Source organism: Daucus carota, chromosome 5 (assembly GCF_001625215.2).
Source record: "Daucus carota subsp. sativus chromosome 5, DH1 v3.0, whole genome shotgun sequence".
In the NCBI taxonomy this organism is placed as follows: Eukaryota; Viridiplantae; Streptophyta; class Magnoliopsida; order Apiales; family Apiaceae; genus Daucus; species Daucus carota.
In genome coordinates, this window is record NC_030385.2 from 11970283 (window position 1) to 11991356 (window position 21074).

Sequence of the window (21074 nt, forward strand, 5' to 3'; positions counted from 1 at the left end):
AGAAAGTAACACATGATAAGCGAGTGAAAATGCAAGTCAAAGTATACTGCCGCTTTATCTTGTTCCTCTGTATGCTTGTACTTTGTTCTCCACATTCACTTGCTCATCCAGAAGAAATCAAAAGATCAGATTTTCCATCTGGGTTTATCTTTGGAGCTGCTACTTCTGCTTATCAAGTTTGTAAATCTTCTTCTTTCTAATATAATATTACTCCCTCCGTCTCTTTATTCTTTTCTCGTTTCATATGTCGGGACTGTTCATAACATGAGATAAATTACTAATTTACGTCTAATCTATAAGACTAAATATAGTCGTGAGTGATCTTGTTGGATTCGTATTCACGAGTACTTTAATACAATGAAGTTTTTATATTTAATACCAATACGAAATTAAAGATATTAATGATCAAAATTGTGTATTGGCAAACGCGCTGAAGAGAAACAAGAAAAGTAATAAGAGACGGAGGGAGTATAATATAAGATTCTACACACAAAATTTTAAAAGTTTCTGCTGCTGCTGTTTGGTAGATTGAAGGAGCATATCTTGAAGATGGTAAAAGCCTCACTAACTGGGACTTTTTTTGTCAAATAAATGGTACTTCTTGGCTTCTACATTACTATATTATTCATCATTTTCTTGGAGACTTCTGACATTGTGTTCTTGTAGGTAGTATTGAAAATGGGGATAATGGTTTTGTTTGTGATGATCATTATCATCGTTATCTGGTACTTTCAGGCTTTTTATAATGCTGGATCGCTAGTAGTTTGCTGGTTTATCTATCTTAACTTTCTTCAGCTGATTTGATTTATTAATGAATTAAATGTTTGGGAAGGCTTGTAAGGAGCATTGAGACTTTCACTTTCTTCATTGAAAAATTAGGGAATTTACCAAAAATACCACTTTTCCTAAGTTTTTTTTTGCGATTTTACCATCTTTTGAAAATATTTGCAAAAGATTAACTATTTAGAAAATATTTGTAAAAATACGGTGTGCAACTAGATGCAACCATGCATATGCAATTCAGTTAATTGGCGCCGCATGGGTTGCAATTATGGTTGCATATAGTATTTTTGCAAATATATGGTATTTTTTTCAAAATATTTGAAAAAAATGTTGTATTTTTGAAAAAAAAAAATTTGAACTTGGTTATTTATGAGAAAACTTCTTGAATTTATCATGTGGTCACAGGAAGATATCGATATATTGCATTCCCTTGGCGTGGATGCATACCGATTCTCGATTTCGTGGGCTCGAGTTTTGCCCAGTATGTCCTACTTGCAAAACAACCTTCCCCCTCCCCCTTTGTGTGTGTGCACCTGGTTTGTAATTTGATTCTCATCAGAATTTTGTCTGTATTCATATTTTGTTCAACACTTCTTTAACTTCACCAGGAGGAAGATTTGGCAAAGTTAATCCGTCCGGAATCATGTTTTACAATAATATCATTGACAATCTCTTAGCTAAAGGTAGTGCAGAGTCATTAAACACTGTCAGGTTCTTGGTCCTATAGGGAAATTGACATGCTATATGACTTTGTTTCAGGAATTGAGCCGTTTGTGACACTCCATCATCATGACCTTCCGCAGGAATTTGAGGATAGATATGGGGCTTGGCTCAATCCTTTGATGCAGTACGCTCTCGTTTCTTTAACTTTTTGCATTTAAAGTTTTGTAGAATGGTTTAACTGTCAAAGACTGAAAGTCTATGCATCTTTCTAGCTCCCAATGAATGTTATAAATGTTTCAAGAAATTTGAAGTTCCCTGTAAAGTTTTTACTACAGGTATTATGAATATATATTATAGAAATATATATATATGACCAAGACTCTCTGGTTTCACCTTTTTTTTTTTGTAATAATTGTTTTCCAAGTCCATTGTTCAGTAGTTGCAATTATTCTTGTAGGGAAGACTTTGTCTACTTTGCAGAAATCTGTTTTAAGAATTTCGGAGACCGTGTGAAGCTCTGGTCTACAATCAATGAGCCAAATTTGTTTGCGGAAATGGCCTATATAAAGGGGGTATATCCTCCAGCTCGTTGCTCAGAACCATTCGGGAATTGTTCTTTTGGGAATTCTGATTTGGAGCCTTTAATTGTGATGCATAACATGCTATTGGCTCATGGCAAGGTTGCTAAGCTGTACAAGGATCGTTTTAAGGTTTGTCCAGCTTTGATTCTAAGCTTTAGCAGTTCACTTTCCTAAAATTTGGTTTCAGTTTAAATCTTAATAAGTTAATCATGTTTCTGTAGTCTGAACAAGGTGGAGTTGTTGGAATTGTCATATCCATGTTCATGTATGAACCTCTGACCGATACTAAGCTAGATAAAGAAGCAGCAATTAGGGCCCTGGCTTTCAATGTGGCTTGGTAAGTGCTTATTTTATGGGCATGTCAGAGTGAGATCACAATTATCTTCTACAAGTTGGGTACCAAATTTATGTGTGTAATATTATTTTAAGGAAAGTATCTTTTTCTGATCTTCGCTCTGATGAGACCGATGATTCGACTCATAATCTGTTTTATGTCTCTATGTCCATGTAGGAGATTGTTTCTAAATTGAACTATATAGTCTGGACTCTAAGATTTTTCAGTACCTCTAACTCTTACCATTTAAGTCTGTAAGCTTTGTTAAAAAAAATATTTTACATATATTTGAACAACAAGAGCAAGTCCAACAATGTCCTAGGAAATGCCTTAAAAATATAATAAATAATAGTGTCCTAGTGATTTAGGACATCTTTTTGATACATGAACTCCAACAATATGCCCTATATGTACCTTATTATTAAAATAGTAATTTATTTGAATTAGTATTGGAGGGAAGTGGAAAAGAAAGAGAAGAGAGATTCATTGAAATGGTGGGAAGTTAATTATTTATTGTGAAAATTGGTTTAGGACATGCTTAGTTGTGCCTCAAAAATGAGGCACTTGTTGGATGTCCTAGTGGTTTAAGGCACCACTAGGACATTGTTGGAGCACACATCTAATCCAAGCGCCTTAAATTTTAACTTAGGACACTAATTTAGGACATTGTTGGACTTGCTCTTTAGCCAGAAAATTTGACCAGCCTTATTAATTAAAGAAAACTAGCTTGAAAGGGTTATTTTAATATCTATTGTTACTTTTATTTATATTCACATTTCTTTTAGAGATGTGTTTATATAAAAATGGTAAGTGTGTTTTAATGATAATAGGTTTTTGGAACAATTTGACCTGTTAGGATAGACTTCTAATATAAGCAAATGAATGTGCTTAAATTTAAATAGTTACAACTTACATGCAATTTAATTAAAAATTCTTTTTGGCTGACCCATAATAATATGCTTTCAATGATTATGCCCATTCAAACAGGTTTTAATATGAGTAGCCCTAAAGATTTGTCCTGGCTGACTAAAACTTTAAATGTTTTGGCTTTAGTAATATATTATATTTCTTACCTGATTGCATTTTGAAAGGTGGGCAGTTGATGACCTAACCTTAAGCCATTTTGTCTAGAACTCATATTCAGGGTTCTAGCTAAGAATAAATGTTCAGGGTTCATCATGGATAGACTGACATAATTGAGGTTCATTGTATTATAACCACTGAATTAATCTTTCAATAATCCTAGTTACTCTGCTCCAGTGTTTGTTTTGCAAGATATAGCAAAATCTAGTGTATTAGCCTTGCAACTATGACCAGAAAATAACTTTCAATGAGCTGTTCTTAATCTAGATCTAATATATTACTCAGGGGTTTGGATCCCTTAATATTTGGAGACTACCCTCCAGAGATGCGTCAGTATCATGGGAGTGAACTGCCACAGTTTTCTTTGGAGGAAATAAAGTACATAAATGGCAGTCTTGACTTTATTGGAGTTAATCACTATTCAAGCTTATATGCCAAAGACTGCACCCAATCTTACTGTCCTTTAGGTGGTGATCATGCAGTAAAAGGTTTCACATACACTACAGGAGAACGAGATGGTGTTCCAATTGGCAACCGAGTATGATTTATAAAATTGTTTGGTATTCTTTGATATTCTTAACTTATAATTGGTTGAAACTATGTCTTTGTTTTTATAGACTGGGATGGAGAGGTTTTTCGTTGTTCCAGAAGGCATGGAGAAGATCATCAATTATTTAAAGAACAGATACAATAACATGCCAATGTATGTTACTGAAAATGGTGAGAAAAGGAGTACTTTGTATTTATATATCTGATTGCTTTGCTTCTCACAGTATATATATGTAAATATTACATTTATCTTTGGCTATGTGTGCTTCACTAGCTTATATTTGCGTTTTGGGGTATACTTCTTTCGGACAACAGCTTAAGAAAAAATATAGTTGCATCTTCGACTACTATTGTCTACTTCATTATGTGGTGAATGGTGAATATAGTAAACTTACAAGCAAGGGTTTTCCTTAATGAACTAAATCTTAAGAATTATGCCCTAATTACTTCTATGGAGAGGGTTGCGAACAACAATAGTTGACATTGAGATCATAGTATCAGTGACCATATGTGTTGGGTTATATTATGTCATCAAAAAATCAACCATTTGACCCCATTCCTGATATATAGCTTACTTGAAAATTTTCATACCCCCATTGTCTATATAATCATCACCCTAATAATATGAGTTTTACCTTAGGTTATCCATCACCACAGCATCAGAATTTGGAAGACACGCTGCAAGATTCAGATCGGATTGAGTTTCACAAAGCATATCTTGCTTATTTGGCGAAAGCAATAAGGTATTCATGCACGTATCTGGCTGAAACTGTCACATAAGCAACTTTTATAATGATTTTTATCTTCACAAGATGCATGACCGTGGTGCAACTTTAATAAAGTCCGATCGAGTTCTATGTTGTAACAGTGTCCAGGCTATATGGTCCTTTATAACCACTTTGAAGTGTGTATATTTGATGTTCTGTGACAAATGACTTGCCGAAATCTTTTTCAGTACTACTTTCCCAACTAATTAATGTTCTATGACAAATGACTTGCCAACAATTTGGGAGTAACACTGTCCTAACTAATGTTCTGCTGATGAACAATCTCGCTGTTTAAACGACAGGGATGGTGCCGATGTACGTGGATATTTTGTGTGGACGTTAATGGATGACTTTGAATGGGACCATGGTTACAACCAAAGGCTTGGACTATACTATGTCAATCGCAGCACTCTAGATCGGATTCCAAAGCTTTCTAGGGATTGGTATAAGCATTTTCTGAGCTATGACAGCGTCGATAATGAAAGGAGTAACCGAGAAAAATTCATCTCAAACAAGATTCAGAACTATATCAATATTCGCAGCTCATAAGATTATGAAGAAGTTGCATAATGTAAATAAATTGTTTGAACATTATTGAGATAATAAAGAAGAGGATGAGGTTCTTCATTTTTTCAAATGCCTGTTGATAATTGCCGAATGGCATGTAATTATGAAGTATATTATTGAATTAATTACTTCTATAAATTATTATGGGTGCTGTGTACATTTTGAGATTATTATAAATCTCATCTTTTTGATATGTACTGTAATGCATGATCAAGGAACTAGGTTTACAAGGAAGACATAATCCAAACCAAACACAGCTAAACTATCGTAACTAGAAATCTAATCCATATGTTTCGAAAATAATATTTCATTCCACTTCATCATTTTCTCTGCAATCTTCGTCATCAAATATTCAGGCCTACTCATATATAGTATAATAGTACTAATAATTATCTCTTTCTTCATAATGTTTTTTTGTAATTTTTCATTACATTCTGTTCTTGTTACATTCCCTCAAAGTGAAAACAATCTTAGTCTAAAAATTTACTAACAGTTAATCACTCTCTCTCCCTTGATCTCTTGGTGTTACGGAACAGGATAAGATTTGTTATTACACATGCATTTATAAGCCATGGGACATGTCTCTGCTTCGGCGAGGGAGGAGCAGCGAAAGTGTATCATGACCAGTCGGCAAGGGGAGCATGAACCACATGCATGCAAGCAATCAGGTAACCTTGATCCTGCTGTCTTATATGTCTCCACCACTCCTTCCATTTTCCAGGGTGTGTCTGTTCCCATCTCTTGGTTACCTGTACATTCATGTTCTTCTAACCATCAAAATATTAAAAGAAATGAACATAGAGATAGAGCACAGATACTTGGAGGAGGGAGGGAGGGAGCGAGAGAGAGGGAGAGGGAGTGTGGGAGAGAGAGGGGGAGGGAGGGAGGGAGCGAGAGAGCGAGAGAGAGAGAGGGGGAGGGAGAGAGAGAGAGAGAGAGGGAGAGAGAGGGAGAGAGAGGGAGAGAGAGGGGGAGAGAGAGGGAGAGAGGGAGCGAGAGCGGGAGGGAGAGAGAGAGAGAGGGAGAGAGAGGGAGAGGGAGGGAGAGGGAGAGGGAGAGGAGAGAGAGAGAGAGGGAGGGAGAGAGAGGGAGGGAGGGAGGGAGGGAGGGAGTACTTGTATCATGAGACTGAGCAGTCATCTTAGTGAGTGCGTCAGATTGGGGAAACAGCAGATTGAAAGCCAAAACAGTACTAGCATAACAGTAAAATAGTTTCCAAAGCTTATTCGATTGCGAAGTCATTAGGAGTTGGGACACAAGCGTACATGAACACTACTACACTAGACAAATATATTAAAACGTATGTACACTACACATCACATATGAGGTATATATATGTGTGTAAATGGATTGATAGACATTGAAGAAAATCACAGGTAGAAAATGGAGAGAGGATGAAATCACAAATATATGGTGGGTGAAAAATGGTGTAAAAATTATCACATGCTTTCCTCCTTTACACTGAATGGCACTGCAACCCAGTCACCACCACTAAAGCTAGTCCATTTACATTACGTGAACTTACTCAGTTAGTCTTCATGCCATCTCATAAGAATTTAGCAGCTATCAACTTTGGACCTATCCATTCACTATTCATCGGCCCAGCATTTATGATACATGGGCTTGTTCGAATCATTGGATTTCACGAGTTTTCTGGGTGCTTGTCAAATTTGTGCATGCAATATTAATTTAGTCTTTTTTATAGTCATTTGTATGACCCAAGTGTGCCCATGTCAGGTGTCTACTACTGCAGCTTCAAACAAGATTCTACTTCATTTCGAATTCAGATGGCTGACCAAGCCGATGAAGAAAACAAGGCCTGTAGAGTAAGGAAAATTAGAGAAAAACCTTAAGATTCTCCAGTGAGCAGTCTGTCAAGTTAGATAGTGTACTTTAAAACTACTGTATTTTGCGAATTAGAATCTCTTGTAAAACTAGGCTCCTCTTGTCTCGGAAGTTAGAGTTGACAATAGACAAAAAAACAAAAAAGCAACTTCAACTTGTGCTAAAGCTACCATATAGAATTCTAAAAAAAAAAACACAATCTCTAAAGATTGCCACAAAAATTTCTAAGAATTCATGCATCATATATTTTACCGATAATAATTATCATCACTAAGAACACACTAATAAACATGAAAACCGGCAAAAGTTCAAACTTCATATTATACACACACACCATTAAAGTCCTTACAAGCACTAAAAAGAACTCCAAAGAAGTACAGGATATATGGTTAGAGTTGATAGGCAGGAAATCCAGCACTAGATGGTTCAATCATATCCAGGAAGAGGTAAGCCATTCCCCCGATTAGAGCCGGCCAAACGGGCGGGCCGGGGCGGTTCGGGCCGGTTCAGACGGTTCCCGAACCGCCACAGGAAGAACCGTAACCGGCACGTATTGGTTGACGGTCCGGTCCGTGCCGGGCCGGGCTGAGGAAAGTGAAAACCGGAACCGGCTTATACGGATTCTACGGGTTTGAAGGGTTAAGCGGATTGGCGGTTCAACCGGTCACGGTTCCACGGTTCAATTGCCGCGGTTTAGCAGACAGAAGCAGAGACACTGCCACAGTAGTCAATTAAGTGATCATTGTTTGTTTTTTGTTTTTTAATGCAAGTGCAAGTGTTTGTTTTTAGTGCACTGTGCAACTGTGACTTTGCAATGTAATTTGATTTTGGAATTTAATTGTTTCATTTAATTAATAAATAAATTATTATAAACTAATAAATAAATGGTAAAAAGAGGGCAGTACCTCTTGTAAATTTTATAAATTAGAAAAAGATTTTACAAATAATGTGAGAGGACTCCTCTCTAAAAATTTTAACGGAACAAACCGCTTGTACAAACTAAATAAAAAAATACATAACGAAAGAAATTTTTTATTTATTCTTGTTCATTTGCCGAATTGCCGCCTTCGGACGACGAAGTATCCATCAACATCCAAGGATCTTCTTCCTCATCCGAGTCATCTTCTTGAAGTCCTTGTTGTCTTTGTCTTTTCGCAGCTTGGTCCCAATCTTTTTTACAAACACAAATCTTTACCGCATCTGGCGCGAGACTTGATCTTTTCTCATCCAAAACTCTTCTACCTGCACTAAAAGCCGACTCCGATGCAATTGTAGAGGCAGGGACTACTAATACGTCCCTTGCAATTTTAGCTAAAACTGGAAATTGTATCTCATGACTTCTCCACCATGTTAATATTTCAAAATCTTATCTTGTTTCTAACTTCTACTCCACTTATTTATTTTAAACAAAAAGCAATTATTTTAAATTCACCCAAATTGGTCGCTTTGACTTAATTACAAATAAGTGTTTATTGTAGAAGTTCTAAGTTATTTATAAGTGAAAAATAATATTTAATTTATATATTTGAATATTTTTTATATTCACAACTTATCGAGTATAAAATCATTAATAATATAATAAAATATTAAAAACTATCTTTTAAAATGATCTTTTATACTTTGTTAAATCAAATTTTAAGAATAAAAACTAGCCACAAAAAGGAGTAGAATTTTTAAACTAACAATTTGTCAAATTTTAACTCAATAGAACTTGTAATCTATATAAAAAAATATACTCAATATTTACTACTAGTTCATATATTCTAGTAATAATTTGCGTGAACTTAACATCATGATTGAGATTGACCAAACATAGTTTACATGCAAACATGCTCAAACAAGTAACACGGTTCACACGGTTCACGGAACCGCGGTTCACGCGGGTTGGCGGGCTACCGTGGTTCGCGGGTCGCGGTTAACCGCGGGCTTTCGCGGATCGCGGTTCCAGACGGTTCGAGCGGGTTTTACCGGTTTTGGCGGGCCGGTTTGTGACGGTTTGCGAATCGAAGATATGTGAACCGTAACCGGCTCGTCGTTAAACCTCGGTTCGGGCCGGTTCGTGCCGGTTCGAACCGGCACGTGAAAATACGGGCTAAATGTCGGTTCGGGCCGGTTCGGGCCGAGCCAAACCGCCCGTTTGGCCGGCTCTACCCCCGATGCCTTCAAACAGTGAATAAGGGCGATCTCCCCCATGCATTATTCCCTCTGATATAAGTTTTTGAGCTCTGTCAAGTAGAAAACAAGCAAATGCTTTGGCCTTGTACAAATATTGCACATCACCTGTCAACTGATATAGTGAAAGAAACACATAGGCATTTCCACTGATTCCATGGCAGATACCGACTCGTTTAAGTAGACCACGGTTCCACACAACATCCCCTGCGTCCATGGCCGCTTGCTTGAACTCCTCATCACCAAAGAACTAACAAGAATTTGAATTCCAAGTGAAAAATAATCCTAATATTCAAAAGTGTATGAATATAGGAGATGTATTATAGCCAAGTGTGAATTGTGAAAGTATATCCAGGTTATGATTAGGAAGTACGTGATGTTACTGGTTAATGGTATCTAGTGGACTATATTAGTGTTAATCATTTATACAATCAAATGGAACTACAACAGTGATCTCTGGATGATCACTTTTCATTTATATTAGTTTCCTCAGCAATAAATTGTAGACCACTGCAAAATAGAAAAGAAACCTCAAGACGTACCTTAGCTGCTCTCACAAGGGTAAGAGCAACTCCTGGAGCCCCATGGCACCAATGAACAAGACGGTCTGATTCGTTTCCTTCACTTGAAGGATAATTCCCACTGCGAAACCGGTTCTTCATCATGTATTGCAAAGTCCCCCTGACACTCTCTTTCTGGTCTGCGCTCAATTCCATGTCCATCAAAACATGCATAATTCCAGCTAACCCATGGGCAGCTCCCCAGTATTTTTTTCCATGCCATTCATACATTAAGGGACATCTTCCTTTTGAAAGTCTGCCAGAGTTTATTATATGATTGACTACTGCTCTCTGCACAACACAAAAATTGCATGAGACCATGGGAAAAAAGAGGCCACTGCGTGCTACGAAGAGAACATGTTGCTCATCAGCACCCCTCCCCCTCCCACAAAAAAAAAGAGATGATGATATGAGGACATACCATTTGAGAGGCAGTAATTGCCTCATGACCAGTATTCTTATATATGAATGAGCAAGCCCATAGGAATCCTGATCTACCATACAGCAATTCATCTGGAAGATCAGTAGGAAGCACAATCTACAATGAAATATAGATACATATGTCACCGTATGGATCAGGTACATAGTATCAATGCTCAACATTTAATCACATACACATAGCATGTCATTACACCTCTCTAAATCGAGATAAATAGTGACAAAGGAGCTGTTCGTCACCACTGTGCATTGCTACAACAGCACCCAGCGCATATACACCAGCCTGCCCACACAAGAATGTCACACGCCTGCAAACCCACAAATAAACATTGTTAAGACTTCCTTTCCTTTTAATTAAAATTAGTCGATTTCCTAACCATTCACTACAATTTCAACTCACAATAGGCTGCACGACTCAAACAGAGAAAAATTTTCAGCACTTAGATTTAGCAATTTCGTTCTTTGCTTTTCTTCTAATTTCTAAAATTGGTTCACTCCACAATTACTCCCCTTACAAATTAAAATAGTCCTCAACAAATAAAGTCCAAGCAAGATCATAAAATTACTGGAAACAGATTTGACTGACACCATATTTGCAAACACAGTAAAAGACATAGGCAGTGTGATTATACCCAGAGGAGGCAGTGGAAGGGGAATCACAGGCGCGGATGATATCGGAGGAAATACGAAGATCATCGGGGTTTTTAGCAACCTGGTAAGCTTTAAACAACAAGAAAGCCGTGCCCAAAGCACCAGTATAGAGTGTGTAGTCTCTGACACGCATGGAGGGACTCCATGTCTCTTTAACAACCTGAAAATTGATTGAATCATATATCAAACAGTTGGTCGGCAGAGCAAAAAAAATAAGATACAATGGAACAGTAAATTAGTAATACGAGTTGTTTAAGGTGAAGAGCGGCTGTTTTGAACTTGTCAGCGAGTGTGTTGTACGGAAGAGAAAGAAGCTTCGCCAGAGAGTCTTGTTCGCTAGCAGCAACAGCTGCGTTTTCTGGGGTGAAATTTGGCATTTCGTTGTCAAAGTAACGCTCTGCCATGGCGATTTCTTGGTTCAACTATGGATCAACTCTGAATCTCACCCTCTTTATGTTTGGTTTGCTAGCATATCTTCACACGTGCTATTACATATGGGGTGACACGTTGCACCCTTCAGCGAACTCTAGTGCTCACTCCGATTTCCGGTGTCTACTTTCTCTACTTATTGTGTGTCTGTTTGGGGACATAAATATAGCTGCCGTTTGGACAAACTTAAAAGAAATGACTTCTTATTTAAATTAGAGAAGTGAAGCAGAAGTGAGAAGTAAATAAGTAAATAAAGTGTTTAGAAAAGAAGCAGAAGCTTTACACAAACGGGTCAAGAAAAGCAGAAACAAGAAGCAGAAGCTGTTTCTGATAAACAAACAGGCCCATAATTAAGCGCATATTAAAAGCTTGTTTTTTTTCAAAAGTGTATATTTTTACCATTTTTTAGATATAAATATTAAAGAATTGTTTCATATTTATCTATCTACTTCTACTTATATATATATATATATATATATATTAGCCCACGTTAGAAGCTGTTTCTGATAAACAAACAGGCCCATAATTAAGCGCATATTAAAAGCTTGTTTTTTTCAAAAGTGTATATTTTTACCATTTTTTAGATATAAATATTAAAGAATTGTTTCATATTTATCTATCTACTTCTACTTATATATATATATATAATAGCCCACGTTCGTGTCAAGCCTCCATCCTGAGCAAATAAATTACCTAGCTCCGAACATGGGACTCGAACCAAGCACTCTTCATTATAATTACACCACTCAAACCACTTGAGCTACACATGCAATTAATTTTTTTACTCAAAAGCATTAAACTCATACATTAAAACTGTTGTATTTATATTCTTTTCAATATCTTATTTATTTGAGATAAGTTTTTGAGAAACATTTATTTGAGATAAGTTATTATTTCAGGTAAGTCTCATATGTTTTTTACATGATAGATTAATATCCATAAATTAATTAATTACTTAATAAATTTAAATTTGAAAAAGAATTTGAACAATTGGGCTCGAGGCATGTTTCAGACTTCAAAAAATGGATATAATTCATATTTGATTAAAATTGGACGAATTCAAATCTAACTTAATACTTTAAACGAGTACCGATACAATATTAGAGAAATTTAAGTCATGAATGTGAAAAATAAGTACAAAAACTAAGATTTCGATGAGCATCTTTGAAAGGAAAAATTGATGGACTTTCAACATGGACTATGTCATATTATTTTTCTTTAATTATAAGAGGTGACTTATCAAGAGATTACAATATTTTGAAGAACATGAAATAAGATAACTGAAATAATATTTTCATTTAGATTACTTTTTATTTTAAACTTATGAACTCAGAATTCGACGTGTAACCAAATCTTATCAAAAAAAAGTATAGATATAAGAATACTGACAAAGACATCAAATTTGGTGTTAGAAAATATGTCTAAATGATGTGATTTTGGTATTTGAAATATTATAACTTGTGATACAAAGGTGAATTTAGGGAAATTCTATGTTGTTAATCAAAAGTCAACCAAATAATAATAAAACGTGTTTATGAGACCTACTAAAAAGAATTGAGTTATAAATTTTACTTGCTTAAAATAAAATAACACAGACAAATAAGTTATATATATATATATATATATATATATATATATATATATATATTAAAGTCTTAAAACTATAAATTTAATATGCCATCCATCAATGTATAACATACGAGTTAAATAAAATGATTCAAACTATAATTAAATTAATTAATCATTTAAAAATTAAACTAATAAAATATAATTAATTCTGAAATGGATAATCTGACGCGATAAGGTGAAAACTAATATCTGATTAAACGGGATTAGAACAAGAATAGTTTTCCATAATCCAGAATATTGAACACCTGATTTGATATTTAACAATTGAACATGATATGCTACATTGCTCACCCTTCAAAGATAAGAGTATCATAATATTTAAAAATGTGAGTTTGCACAAAGCTAAAAAAGTAACTATACGACTAATTAAACTAAATATTTCTTATTTTCATGAACTTCATGGTGCCTAACTGACATCTACTCTATTTTTGCTATTTGAGATGTGGTTTATAACAATTACATGAAAAATTACTAAAAGTCTTAATCAACAAGCTCAGAAAACCAATGATAAAAAATTAATATTTCATAACAAGACAATATTATAACACGCGGTATCAAAATAATAATTATTTAATATTTTAAATTAACAAAAAAAATATAAGGCATTGAAGTACTATATAATTGATATGAAAATTAAAAGGATGAGCCACATCAAACGTGTAGAAATTCTTCGGGTACAATTATAAGGTTAGTAGTTCAATTGATGTTTTTATAATAAATTAAGGTGGGGTCTTTTACATACAATATATGTTTCAATTATTATTTATACAAGGTGTGTGCAATATATGCTAAAAAATAATGTGTTGATGGTCTGTCCATCATATATCACTTAACTATTACAAAAACATACGCTTAAAAAAAGAGAAATAAATATAAAACAACGCGGACCACACATCTTCATCTAATCATGATTTAGGATATCGTAATTCACATGTCAAGAACAAGTTTTCATATTGGATGAAATAATTTAATAATTTTCAACAACAAATTACAGATCTTTTTAATGAGATATAATATATTTGAATTCTAAAAATTTCAGTATTAATTTCGAATATAATTTTGAACATGTAGATAATATGATAGTGGCCTCTATATCCTAACGAACTTGAATATAGAAATATCAGTTCAAATGTTGTTTTTGATCCATAATTTTTTTTGAATATAGTACATATTATTACTATCAATGCTATTAGATTGCAAATGTTACATTTCATATTTACGTATTCTGTTAAAAAATAAGACGTAATAGTTATGCTCGGAATAATATGATGACATATGTTTAAAAGTAAGGGTTTACTACAGAGAAAAATGAAGTTTCACATAATTTTCTTCAGAAATAAGTCCTTATTTGTGAAAAATAAAGGTGGTGTTTGGCTGTCTTAAAAGTCCGGATTCTGTATTTATAAGTTAGAAGTATTTATTCGTCGGTTTGTGTAAAAAGCCAAGAAATACTTATAAGAAGTTGTGAATACTAACTTTTGTTTCATGACTTCTACTTCTTTCTCAAACAATTTAATCACTTATAAGTTTTAGGTTGCTTTTAACTTTCACTTCATTTTTTTACTCTGAGCAGTAATCACTTATTTTAAATTCACCCAAACGCACCCCAAGATTAGCAAATCGATCACATACTTTCTCAGTACTAGGCATTAGGCAAGGATTGCTCCGACCTTCCACATACCCGATTAGTTCCGACTTGTTTGGATATCTCTGAACCCGATTTATGGAATTTAGATCTGGATGAAGATTTTTATCAAATCCGAAAAAGTTTGGATTTAAATTTGGATCTTAAGTATACTGAGTCAATATCCGATTCAAAATCCAAAATCTTTTCCAAATTTTATCTAGACTCCGAACTCGAAAACAATCTGATAATATATGCATATATATCATAAATTATTAAATAAATTATTATCTTACATAGTTTTATGACAGTAATGAATATACATTATTATATACTTATATATAATAAGCGTAAGGGAGATAATTTGGTTGCATGGTTGTATGGTCCATAAGCTTATCATCCGTTGGATCGTATATTGAACAAATAAGCACCATTAGATTTGAACAAAATTAACTTCTGTTCCATAAGACAACTGATATCTAATTACATGTTTATAATTTCTTTTCTGAATCCGCAACAAATTCTGTCTTTCATGTGTTTATGATTTGTTTTAATCCAAAATAAATATTTCCTACCAGTTTTATTTATGTTTATCAATTATAATCTAGAAACATATAAATTTTTAGAAAAATATTTAAATTACATTATAATAATTATAATATAAAATACATATGTATAAATATAATGTAATAGAAGTTGGCGTCACATACAGTGCAAAATATTTTAAAAGATTTCAAAATAAAAATAAAAGTGAGAAGAGTTAACTTACCTTAACAGTAAAATTCTTCAAATTGTGCTCCCAAAACAAATTTAAACATACACGTTAGGGCTGAGCAAAAATCCGAATAAATCCGAATCCGAAACCGAAACCGCTAAAAACCGCTGAAAACCGATCCGTATAAAACCGAACCGAAACCGAAACCGAAAATTTAAAAACCGAACCCGAAACCGATTATTCGGTTCCGGTTATAACTAGGAACCGATCCGAAAAAAACCGAACCGATCCGATTTTTAAAATAATTATAATATTTATATAATATTTATAGTTTATATAGAAATTTAAATTTTAAAAATAAAAACTTATATGTATATTAGACTTAGTTTTACCTATTCGAATAATAGTTACTGGTTAGGAGCTGGGGAGTCAATTGGGTTGGGCCTGTGCTTAATTTTAATTTGGTTGGGCAGTCTGTTGAATTAGGTTATGCTGCTTGTGCCTCACTCGATCATGTAGTCCACTGAAGCCAAAGAAGAATACACACAAACTGACAAACACAGATGAAAGATAGCCGCCTGATAACATAACACAAAGCCACACATATATTGAATCTAATACTCTTCGACAGTCCGACTCGCGCATCGTGAAGCTCGAATTAAAAGTTCACCATGGATGAAAGTATTTTGCAGCAAGAAGCGCCTCAAAATCCATCGACAGATGAAGTGGTACGTTGATTTGATTTTTCAATTCAGTATGATATCGTTTTTTCAATTTATTATGACAGATTGTGCTTTAATTCAGTTTAGTATGAATTACCCTTTTAATGCTCTGTTTTTTGCTGCTTGTATTAGATACACATAGATTTGGAAAATCAAGAAGTGAAGAGTGATGATAAACGAGAGGAGATATGTGATGAGAAGGCCAAAAAGACTTCACCGGCGTGGGATTATTTTGTGAAAATAGCGGGCTGTCCAGTGGGAAAAGAGAAAGCCAAATGCAGTTTATGTAATGTTGTGATAGGATGTTTTTCACGAAACGGCACTTCGGCAATGATGAATCACTTGAAAACGGTATGTCCTAAATCACCGCTTCGTACTAATCTTGATAAATTGCAAAAGACGTTGCGATTTGAAAAAGTATCAAGTAAAGATAAATTTCACACGGTTGAAACTCACACATTTAATCAAGAGAGGTTAAGAAAAAAACTTGCTCTAATGTGTATCAAAGATAATCAACCCTTTAGGATTGTGGAACATGAAGGGTTTAGAGAGTTGATGAATGAAGCGGAACCAAGATTTAAGATGCCAAGTAGATGGACGGTTGCTAGGGATTGTCTTAAAATATATGGAGAAGAGTTAGTAAAGTTAAAAAAGAGTTTGGTATCTCAAAGAGTCTCCTTTACCACGGATACTTGGACATCGATACAAAACATTAATTATATGTGTCTTACGGCTCATTGGATTAATGATGATTGGAAGATGTGCAAAAAAATCTTAAACTTTCCTCAAATTGGAAGTCATAAAGGGGTTGCTATAGGAAAGATTTTAGTTGATTTATTTGCACAATGGGGGATTGATCGTGTATTTACTATCACATTGGATAATGCATCCTCAAATGATAATGCAATTTGTTATTTAAAGAAATTTCTTAGTGGGCCGGAAGCTATATTAGAAAATAAGTTCCTACATATGCGTTGTTGTGCTCACATATTGAATTTGGTGGTGAAGGATGGTTTGAAAGAACAACATGAATCAATTGCTAGAATTCGAAATGCAACTAGATATGTTAGGTCCTCTCCCGCAAGACTTGATAAATTCAAAAAATGTGTGGAAAGAGAGAAGATAAAATGTGATAAGATGGTGATTCTTGATGTAGATACTAGATGGAATTCAACTTACTCCATGTTGGATGTTGCGGTTAAATTTGAGAGAGCTTTCATAAGAATGCTTATTGAAGATGTTGATTATGAAAAATTCTTTAGGGTGAATAATTTAGAGAGCATGGTTGAAAATCCTAAGAAAAAGAAGAAGAAACTTGTTGAAGGTGCTCCACTTTATGATGATTTTGCTAATGTCAATCGTTTCATTCAATTTCTAGGAATCTTCTATGATGTTACAATGAAATTATCGGGTTCCAAATATTGCACTTCCAATGTCTTTTTTGTTGAGCTTGTAAAAGTTCAAGAGGCTATTATTAAATTGTGTTCAAGTGAAGACATAATAATGAGAGATATGGCTAAAAGGATGAAGGATAAGTATGACAAGTATTGGGATAATGTGGAAAATACTAATTTCTTGTTATATGTGGCGGTTGTGCTAGATCCTAGGTATAAAATGAGTTACATAGAATTTTGTTTTGCCAAAATTTATGGGAGAGGGTCTAGTAAAGATTTTATAATGTGTGACAAAGTCTTGAAGACATTGCAAGAACTTTTTGACTACTATATGAGAATGAAAGGACATGAAAATACATCTTCTCAATTTACAACAAAGCAATCGGATGATTCATGGAACGATGATTTTGAAAAGTATATGGAAGATCGGGAGCAAGGGGGGGTGGGAAAATCGGAACTTGATGTGTACTTAGTTGAAGCAAGAGAAAGAAAAAGTGAAGGTTTTGATATTTTAGGTTGGTGGAAGGTGAATTCCACAAGATTTCCGATACTCTCAGAAATGGCTAGGCACGTCTTGGGTATGCCGGTTTCTTCTGTTGCCTCAGAAGTTGCTTTTAGCACCGGTGGAAGGACAATAGATGCTTATCGAAGTTCTCTTTCACCAAAGACGGCAGAAGCTCTGATCTGTAGCCAAGACTGGCTAAGAACTTCGGATACTGTCACTGATTTGAGAGGAGAACCAGAGGAGTTTTTGCAGCTTGAGAAATTGGAAAATGGTGAGCACATTCTGAATTTTTTGCTTTCTTTCTATTTCTAAACTGCTGCATTTCTGAATCTGCTGCATTTCTGAATATTATGCTTGAGAAATTGGAAAATGGTGAGCACATTCTGAATCTGCTGCATTTCTGAATATTATGTTTCATTTGACAGTTCCTGTTAGTTGCTGTTAAATACTTTGTGTATACTGGAGATAAATTGTGTATACTCATCATTTGTGTATACTGGAGATAAATTCTGAATCCACTCATTTGAACAGAAAAGTTGGCATAAGATCATTGGAAACATTGTTCTTGCAAATGCTCAGTACCTGATTTATATGTACTGTTATCACTTATTAGATGCAATTGTCATCTTTCATATCTTGACAATACTCATGCACTTTAATACTCTTTTTTGTTTATCTCTATTTTCTTATGATTGTTAATTTATCTCTGTTTTAATATTGTGTTTTGTTTATATCAATTTTTTCAGATGAGCTAACTGGGGTTGGAGCTTCCATTCAGCACCTAGACATTGACGAAGATTAGCATGTAACTTGCTTTTGAGAATGTAATAGGCGATCCAGGAGGCATGAAACTGATATGCTTTTGAGGCATGAAACTGATATGCTTTTGAGACATGAAACTGATCAACTGAATGTGTATCAATATTTATGTAAACTTTGGATGGATCATGGATGGATGCATAATTCTTACTTAAGTTTTAATTATTTATGTATAATTATTCTTTCTTTTTTTAAGCGGTTTTATAACCGAAACCGAACCGATAGAAACCGAATCCGAGGATTTGGAACCGAAACCGAATCCGAGGATGAGGTTGCGGTTGAGGTTTTCGATTTCTAAAACCGAGGGCATGCGGTTGCGGTTGCGGTTTTATCCAAAAACCGCACCGAACCCGCATCCGCTCTACACTAATACACGTAGTCCACATCACATCACTTAACATACACATCTGATGCTAAAGATAAATGGTCACGTGGTCAGAATACACAATCAACATATATCAAAATTTATAAAAATATTATTGGCAACTTGGTTAACAACTATTAACCATTATTAAATTATATAATTAATATTTAAGAAATAGATATTTAATAAACCTGAAATAAATGTACAATTACTCATGTATTATAAAAATCACACTCCATGAAAATTATTCTCATTTAAAACATAATATTACAAAATTATCATTTATAATAATAGATTAATAAAACTAAAATACATATACATGCACGTACACAACGAACCAGCAATAATAACAAAAAGCATTTAGTCATTAAAATTATCTACTTGCATGGTATAAATACTATACATTTATTAACATATGCTTTGATACTGACAATTTTGAAAAGTAAGCAGGACACTTATATTTACTTATTTAATACCTGTTAATGCATATACCATATTAATTCACACAATTTAACACATATAATTATTTATTCATGACCAGATGCTTTTAAGGGACATAATATACATGAATATTTATTATACATTACTACCTTCTCAACCACAAGAGTATAAAAGCATACAGATTTTCATATGAGTTTTAAAAAATGTAAATGCATCGTATACATATATATATCAATTAAACACTTTCTTCTTCCTTTTTGTTGCTTGATAATCTTCCTATAAATTTAGTTTTCAAATTTTGCCAATAGTCGATTGACCGGGGTGTTAAATTGTTGAACCATCGAAGTGATGTTCCTAGGAGACAGGTGTATAAAACCTACATCTTGCAATCTCCGAGTGTCAATAAAAGGCCATTCTTCCATAAAAAAATGTTCAGGAAATCATTTGGGTCCTTGGATCTGTCAAAGTGCTCGAGGGGAGGAATTTTTAAACTGTGATCGATTTTGGCTAGCTCGATGGCCTCGGGCAAGATGCTTTCCCAGGGCAGTTTGATTCCTGATTGACTTCTAATGTAGTCCTTAAAGAGTGTAATGTCACTTTTTAGTTTGGCTAGGTCGACATGGGATCGCGCCCCCAGGTCGTCGGCCTCACTTTTTATTGGTTCGTTGGTCCGTCGGGGTCTGATCATTAGGCTGTGAGAAACAGACGATTCTCCTTTGGAAGTTTCGAAAGGGGTCCATGTTGAGTCGCTATGTGGAAAATGACAATCAAACTTTAATACGTAAATAATTTCGCACCCACCCAACACAAAATCTTACATTTACGATCCAAAGGTGCGTGGCAAATAAAACAAAGTTCCTTTCATATGAAAAAAATATTCTTAATTTCAAGATTTTAAACTATCGAACGATGTTTTTAATATTTTATAATTAAAATAATCCAAGGATGCATGGAAAACAAAACATAGTTTCGTTTATAATTATAATAAAAAAGAAACCGTAATTAATATGTTTTAAAATTTTTAAATATTTTATGTTTTGAATTTAATTTGTCAAAAAAAATTATTATGATATCAAAATGTGGGAAATATCAAATTCTCGAAAACAGGGCAACAAAAAAAAATAAAGACAAAGCAAAATCGCACAATTCAAATTTCCGCAACAAACACGGGATACTATTCACGATGCATGCATGTATTACTTTGTAGATTGTCAATCAGAGCTCAGTACGTAAATATTATCACACACAAACAACACAACTCTTTATACGAAACCCACTCAAGTGGCTGCCATTTGCAAATTACTATACAAAACAGTGAAAAGTGGAGAAATAATGGACAACAATCTGCCATATACAATGGCACCACGTAATTGAAAGCAAGTTGGAGTGTGAAGAGCTGAAACCCAACTTTCAAATAGTGTTACATGATATAAAAATAT

At 34.3% G+C, this 21074-nt stretch overlaps 2 protein-coding genes across 5 annotated transcripts; one reads left to right on the forward strand and one right to left on the reverse strand.

The window, feature by feature from the left end:
* On the forward strand, positions 1 to 5484 carry LOC108224076 (beta-glucosidase 18). Of its 4 annotated transcripts, none has more exons than XM_017398627.2 (12): positions 1 to 176; positions 528 to 594; positions 667 to 725; positions 1189 to 1264; positions 1392 to 1466; positions 1543 to 1630; positions 1904 to 2156; positions 2249 to 2364; positions 3730 to 3982; positions 4062 to 4147; positions 4634 to 4736; positions 5063 to 5202. In XM_017398627.2, exons 1-11 carry the CDS (start codon positions 30 to 32, stop codon positions 4692 to 4694), a joined length of 1281 nt encoding a protein of 426 aa, XP_017254116.1. In that variant the 5' UTR covers positions 1 to 29; the 3' UTR covers positions 4695 to 4736; positions 5063 to 5202. The 4 variants fall into 4 exon arrangements, with proteins under 4 accessions (XP_017254116.1, XP_017254114.1, XP_017254115.1 ...); XM_017398625.2 differs by having other exon boundaries at positions 4 to 176; positions 4062 to 4164; positions 5063 to 5484; XM_017398626.2 differs by lacking the exons at positions 667 to 725; positions 1189 to 1264 and having other exon boundaries at positions 4 to 176; positions 4062 to 4164; positions 5063 to 5484.
* Positions 5485 to 7459: 1975 nt separating this feature from the next.
* Positions 7460 to 11560, reverse strand: LOC108220499 (lanC-like protein GCR2). The gene is made up of 7 exons (XM_064093475.1): positions 11239 to 11560; positions 10975 to 11153; positions 10539 to 10650; positions 10326 to 10442; positions 9887 to 10195; positions 9323 to 9594; positions 7460 to 7628 (listed from the first exon to the last, which is right to left on the reverse strand). Exons 1-7 carry the CDS (start codon positions 11395 to 11397, stop codon positions 7562 to 7564), a joined length of 1215 nt encoding a protein of 404 aa, XP_063949545.1. The 5' UTR covers positions 11398 to 11560; the 3' UTR covers positions 7460 to 7561.
* Positions 11561 to 21074: the final 9514 nt, after the last annotated feature.

What these genes read in the sequence shown, in the direction of transcription:
- LOC108224076 (XM_017398625.2), top strand. Translation starts at nt 30, where the DNA reads ATGCAAGTCAAAGTATACTGCCGCTTTATCTTGTTCCTCTGTATGCTT. An exon ending in CTGCTACTTCTGCTTATCAA is followed by an intron (nt 177 to 527) that starts GTTTGTAAATCT and finishes GCTGTTTGGTAG; the next exon opens with ATTGAAGGAGCATATCTTGA. An exon ending in TGGCTCAATCCTTTGATGCA is followed by an intron (nt 1,631 to 1,903) that starts GTACGCTCTCGT and finishes TTATTCTTGTAG; the next exon opens with GGAAGACTTTGTCTACTTTG.
- LOC108220499 (XM_064093475.1), bottom strand. Translation starts at nt 11,397, where the DNA reads ATGGCAGAGCGTTACTTTGACAACGAAATGCCAAATTTCACCCCAGAA. An exon ending in CTCTTCACCTTAAACAACTC is followed by an intron (nt 11,154 to 11,238) that starts GTATTACTAATT and finishes ATCAATTTTCAG; the next exon opens with GTTGTTAAAGAGACATGGAG. An exon ending in ATTTATCTCGATTTAGAGAG is followed by an intron (nt 10,443 to 10,538) that starts GTGTAATGACAT and finishes ATTTCATTGTAG; the next exon opens with ATTGTGCTTCCTACTGATCT.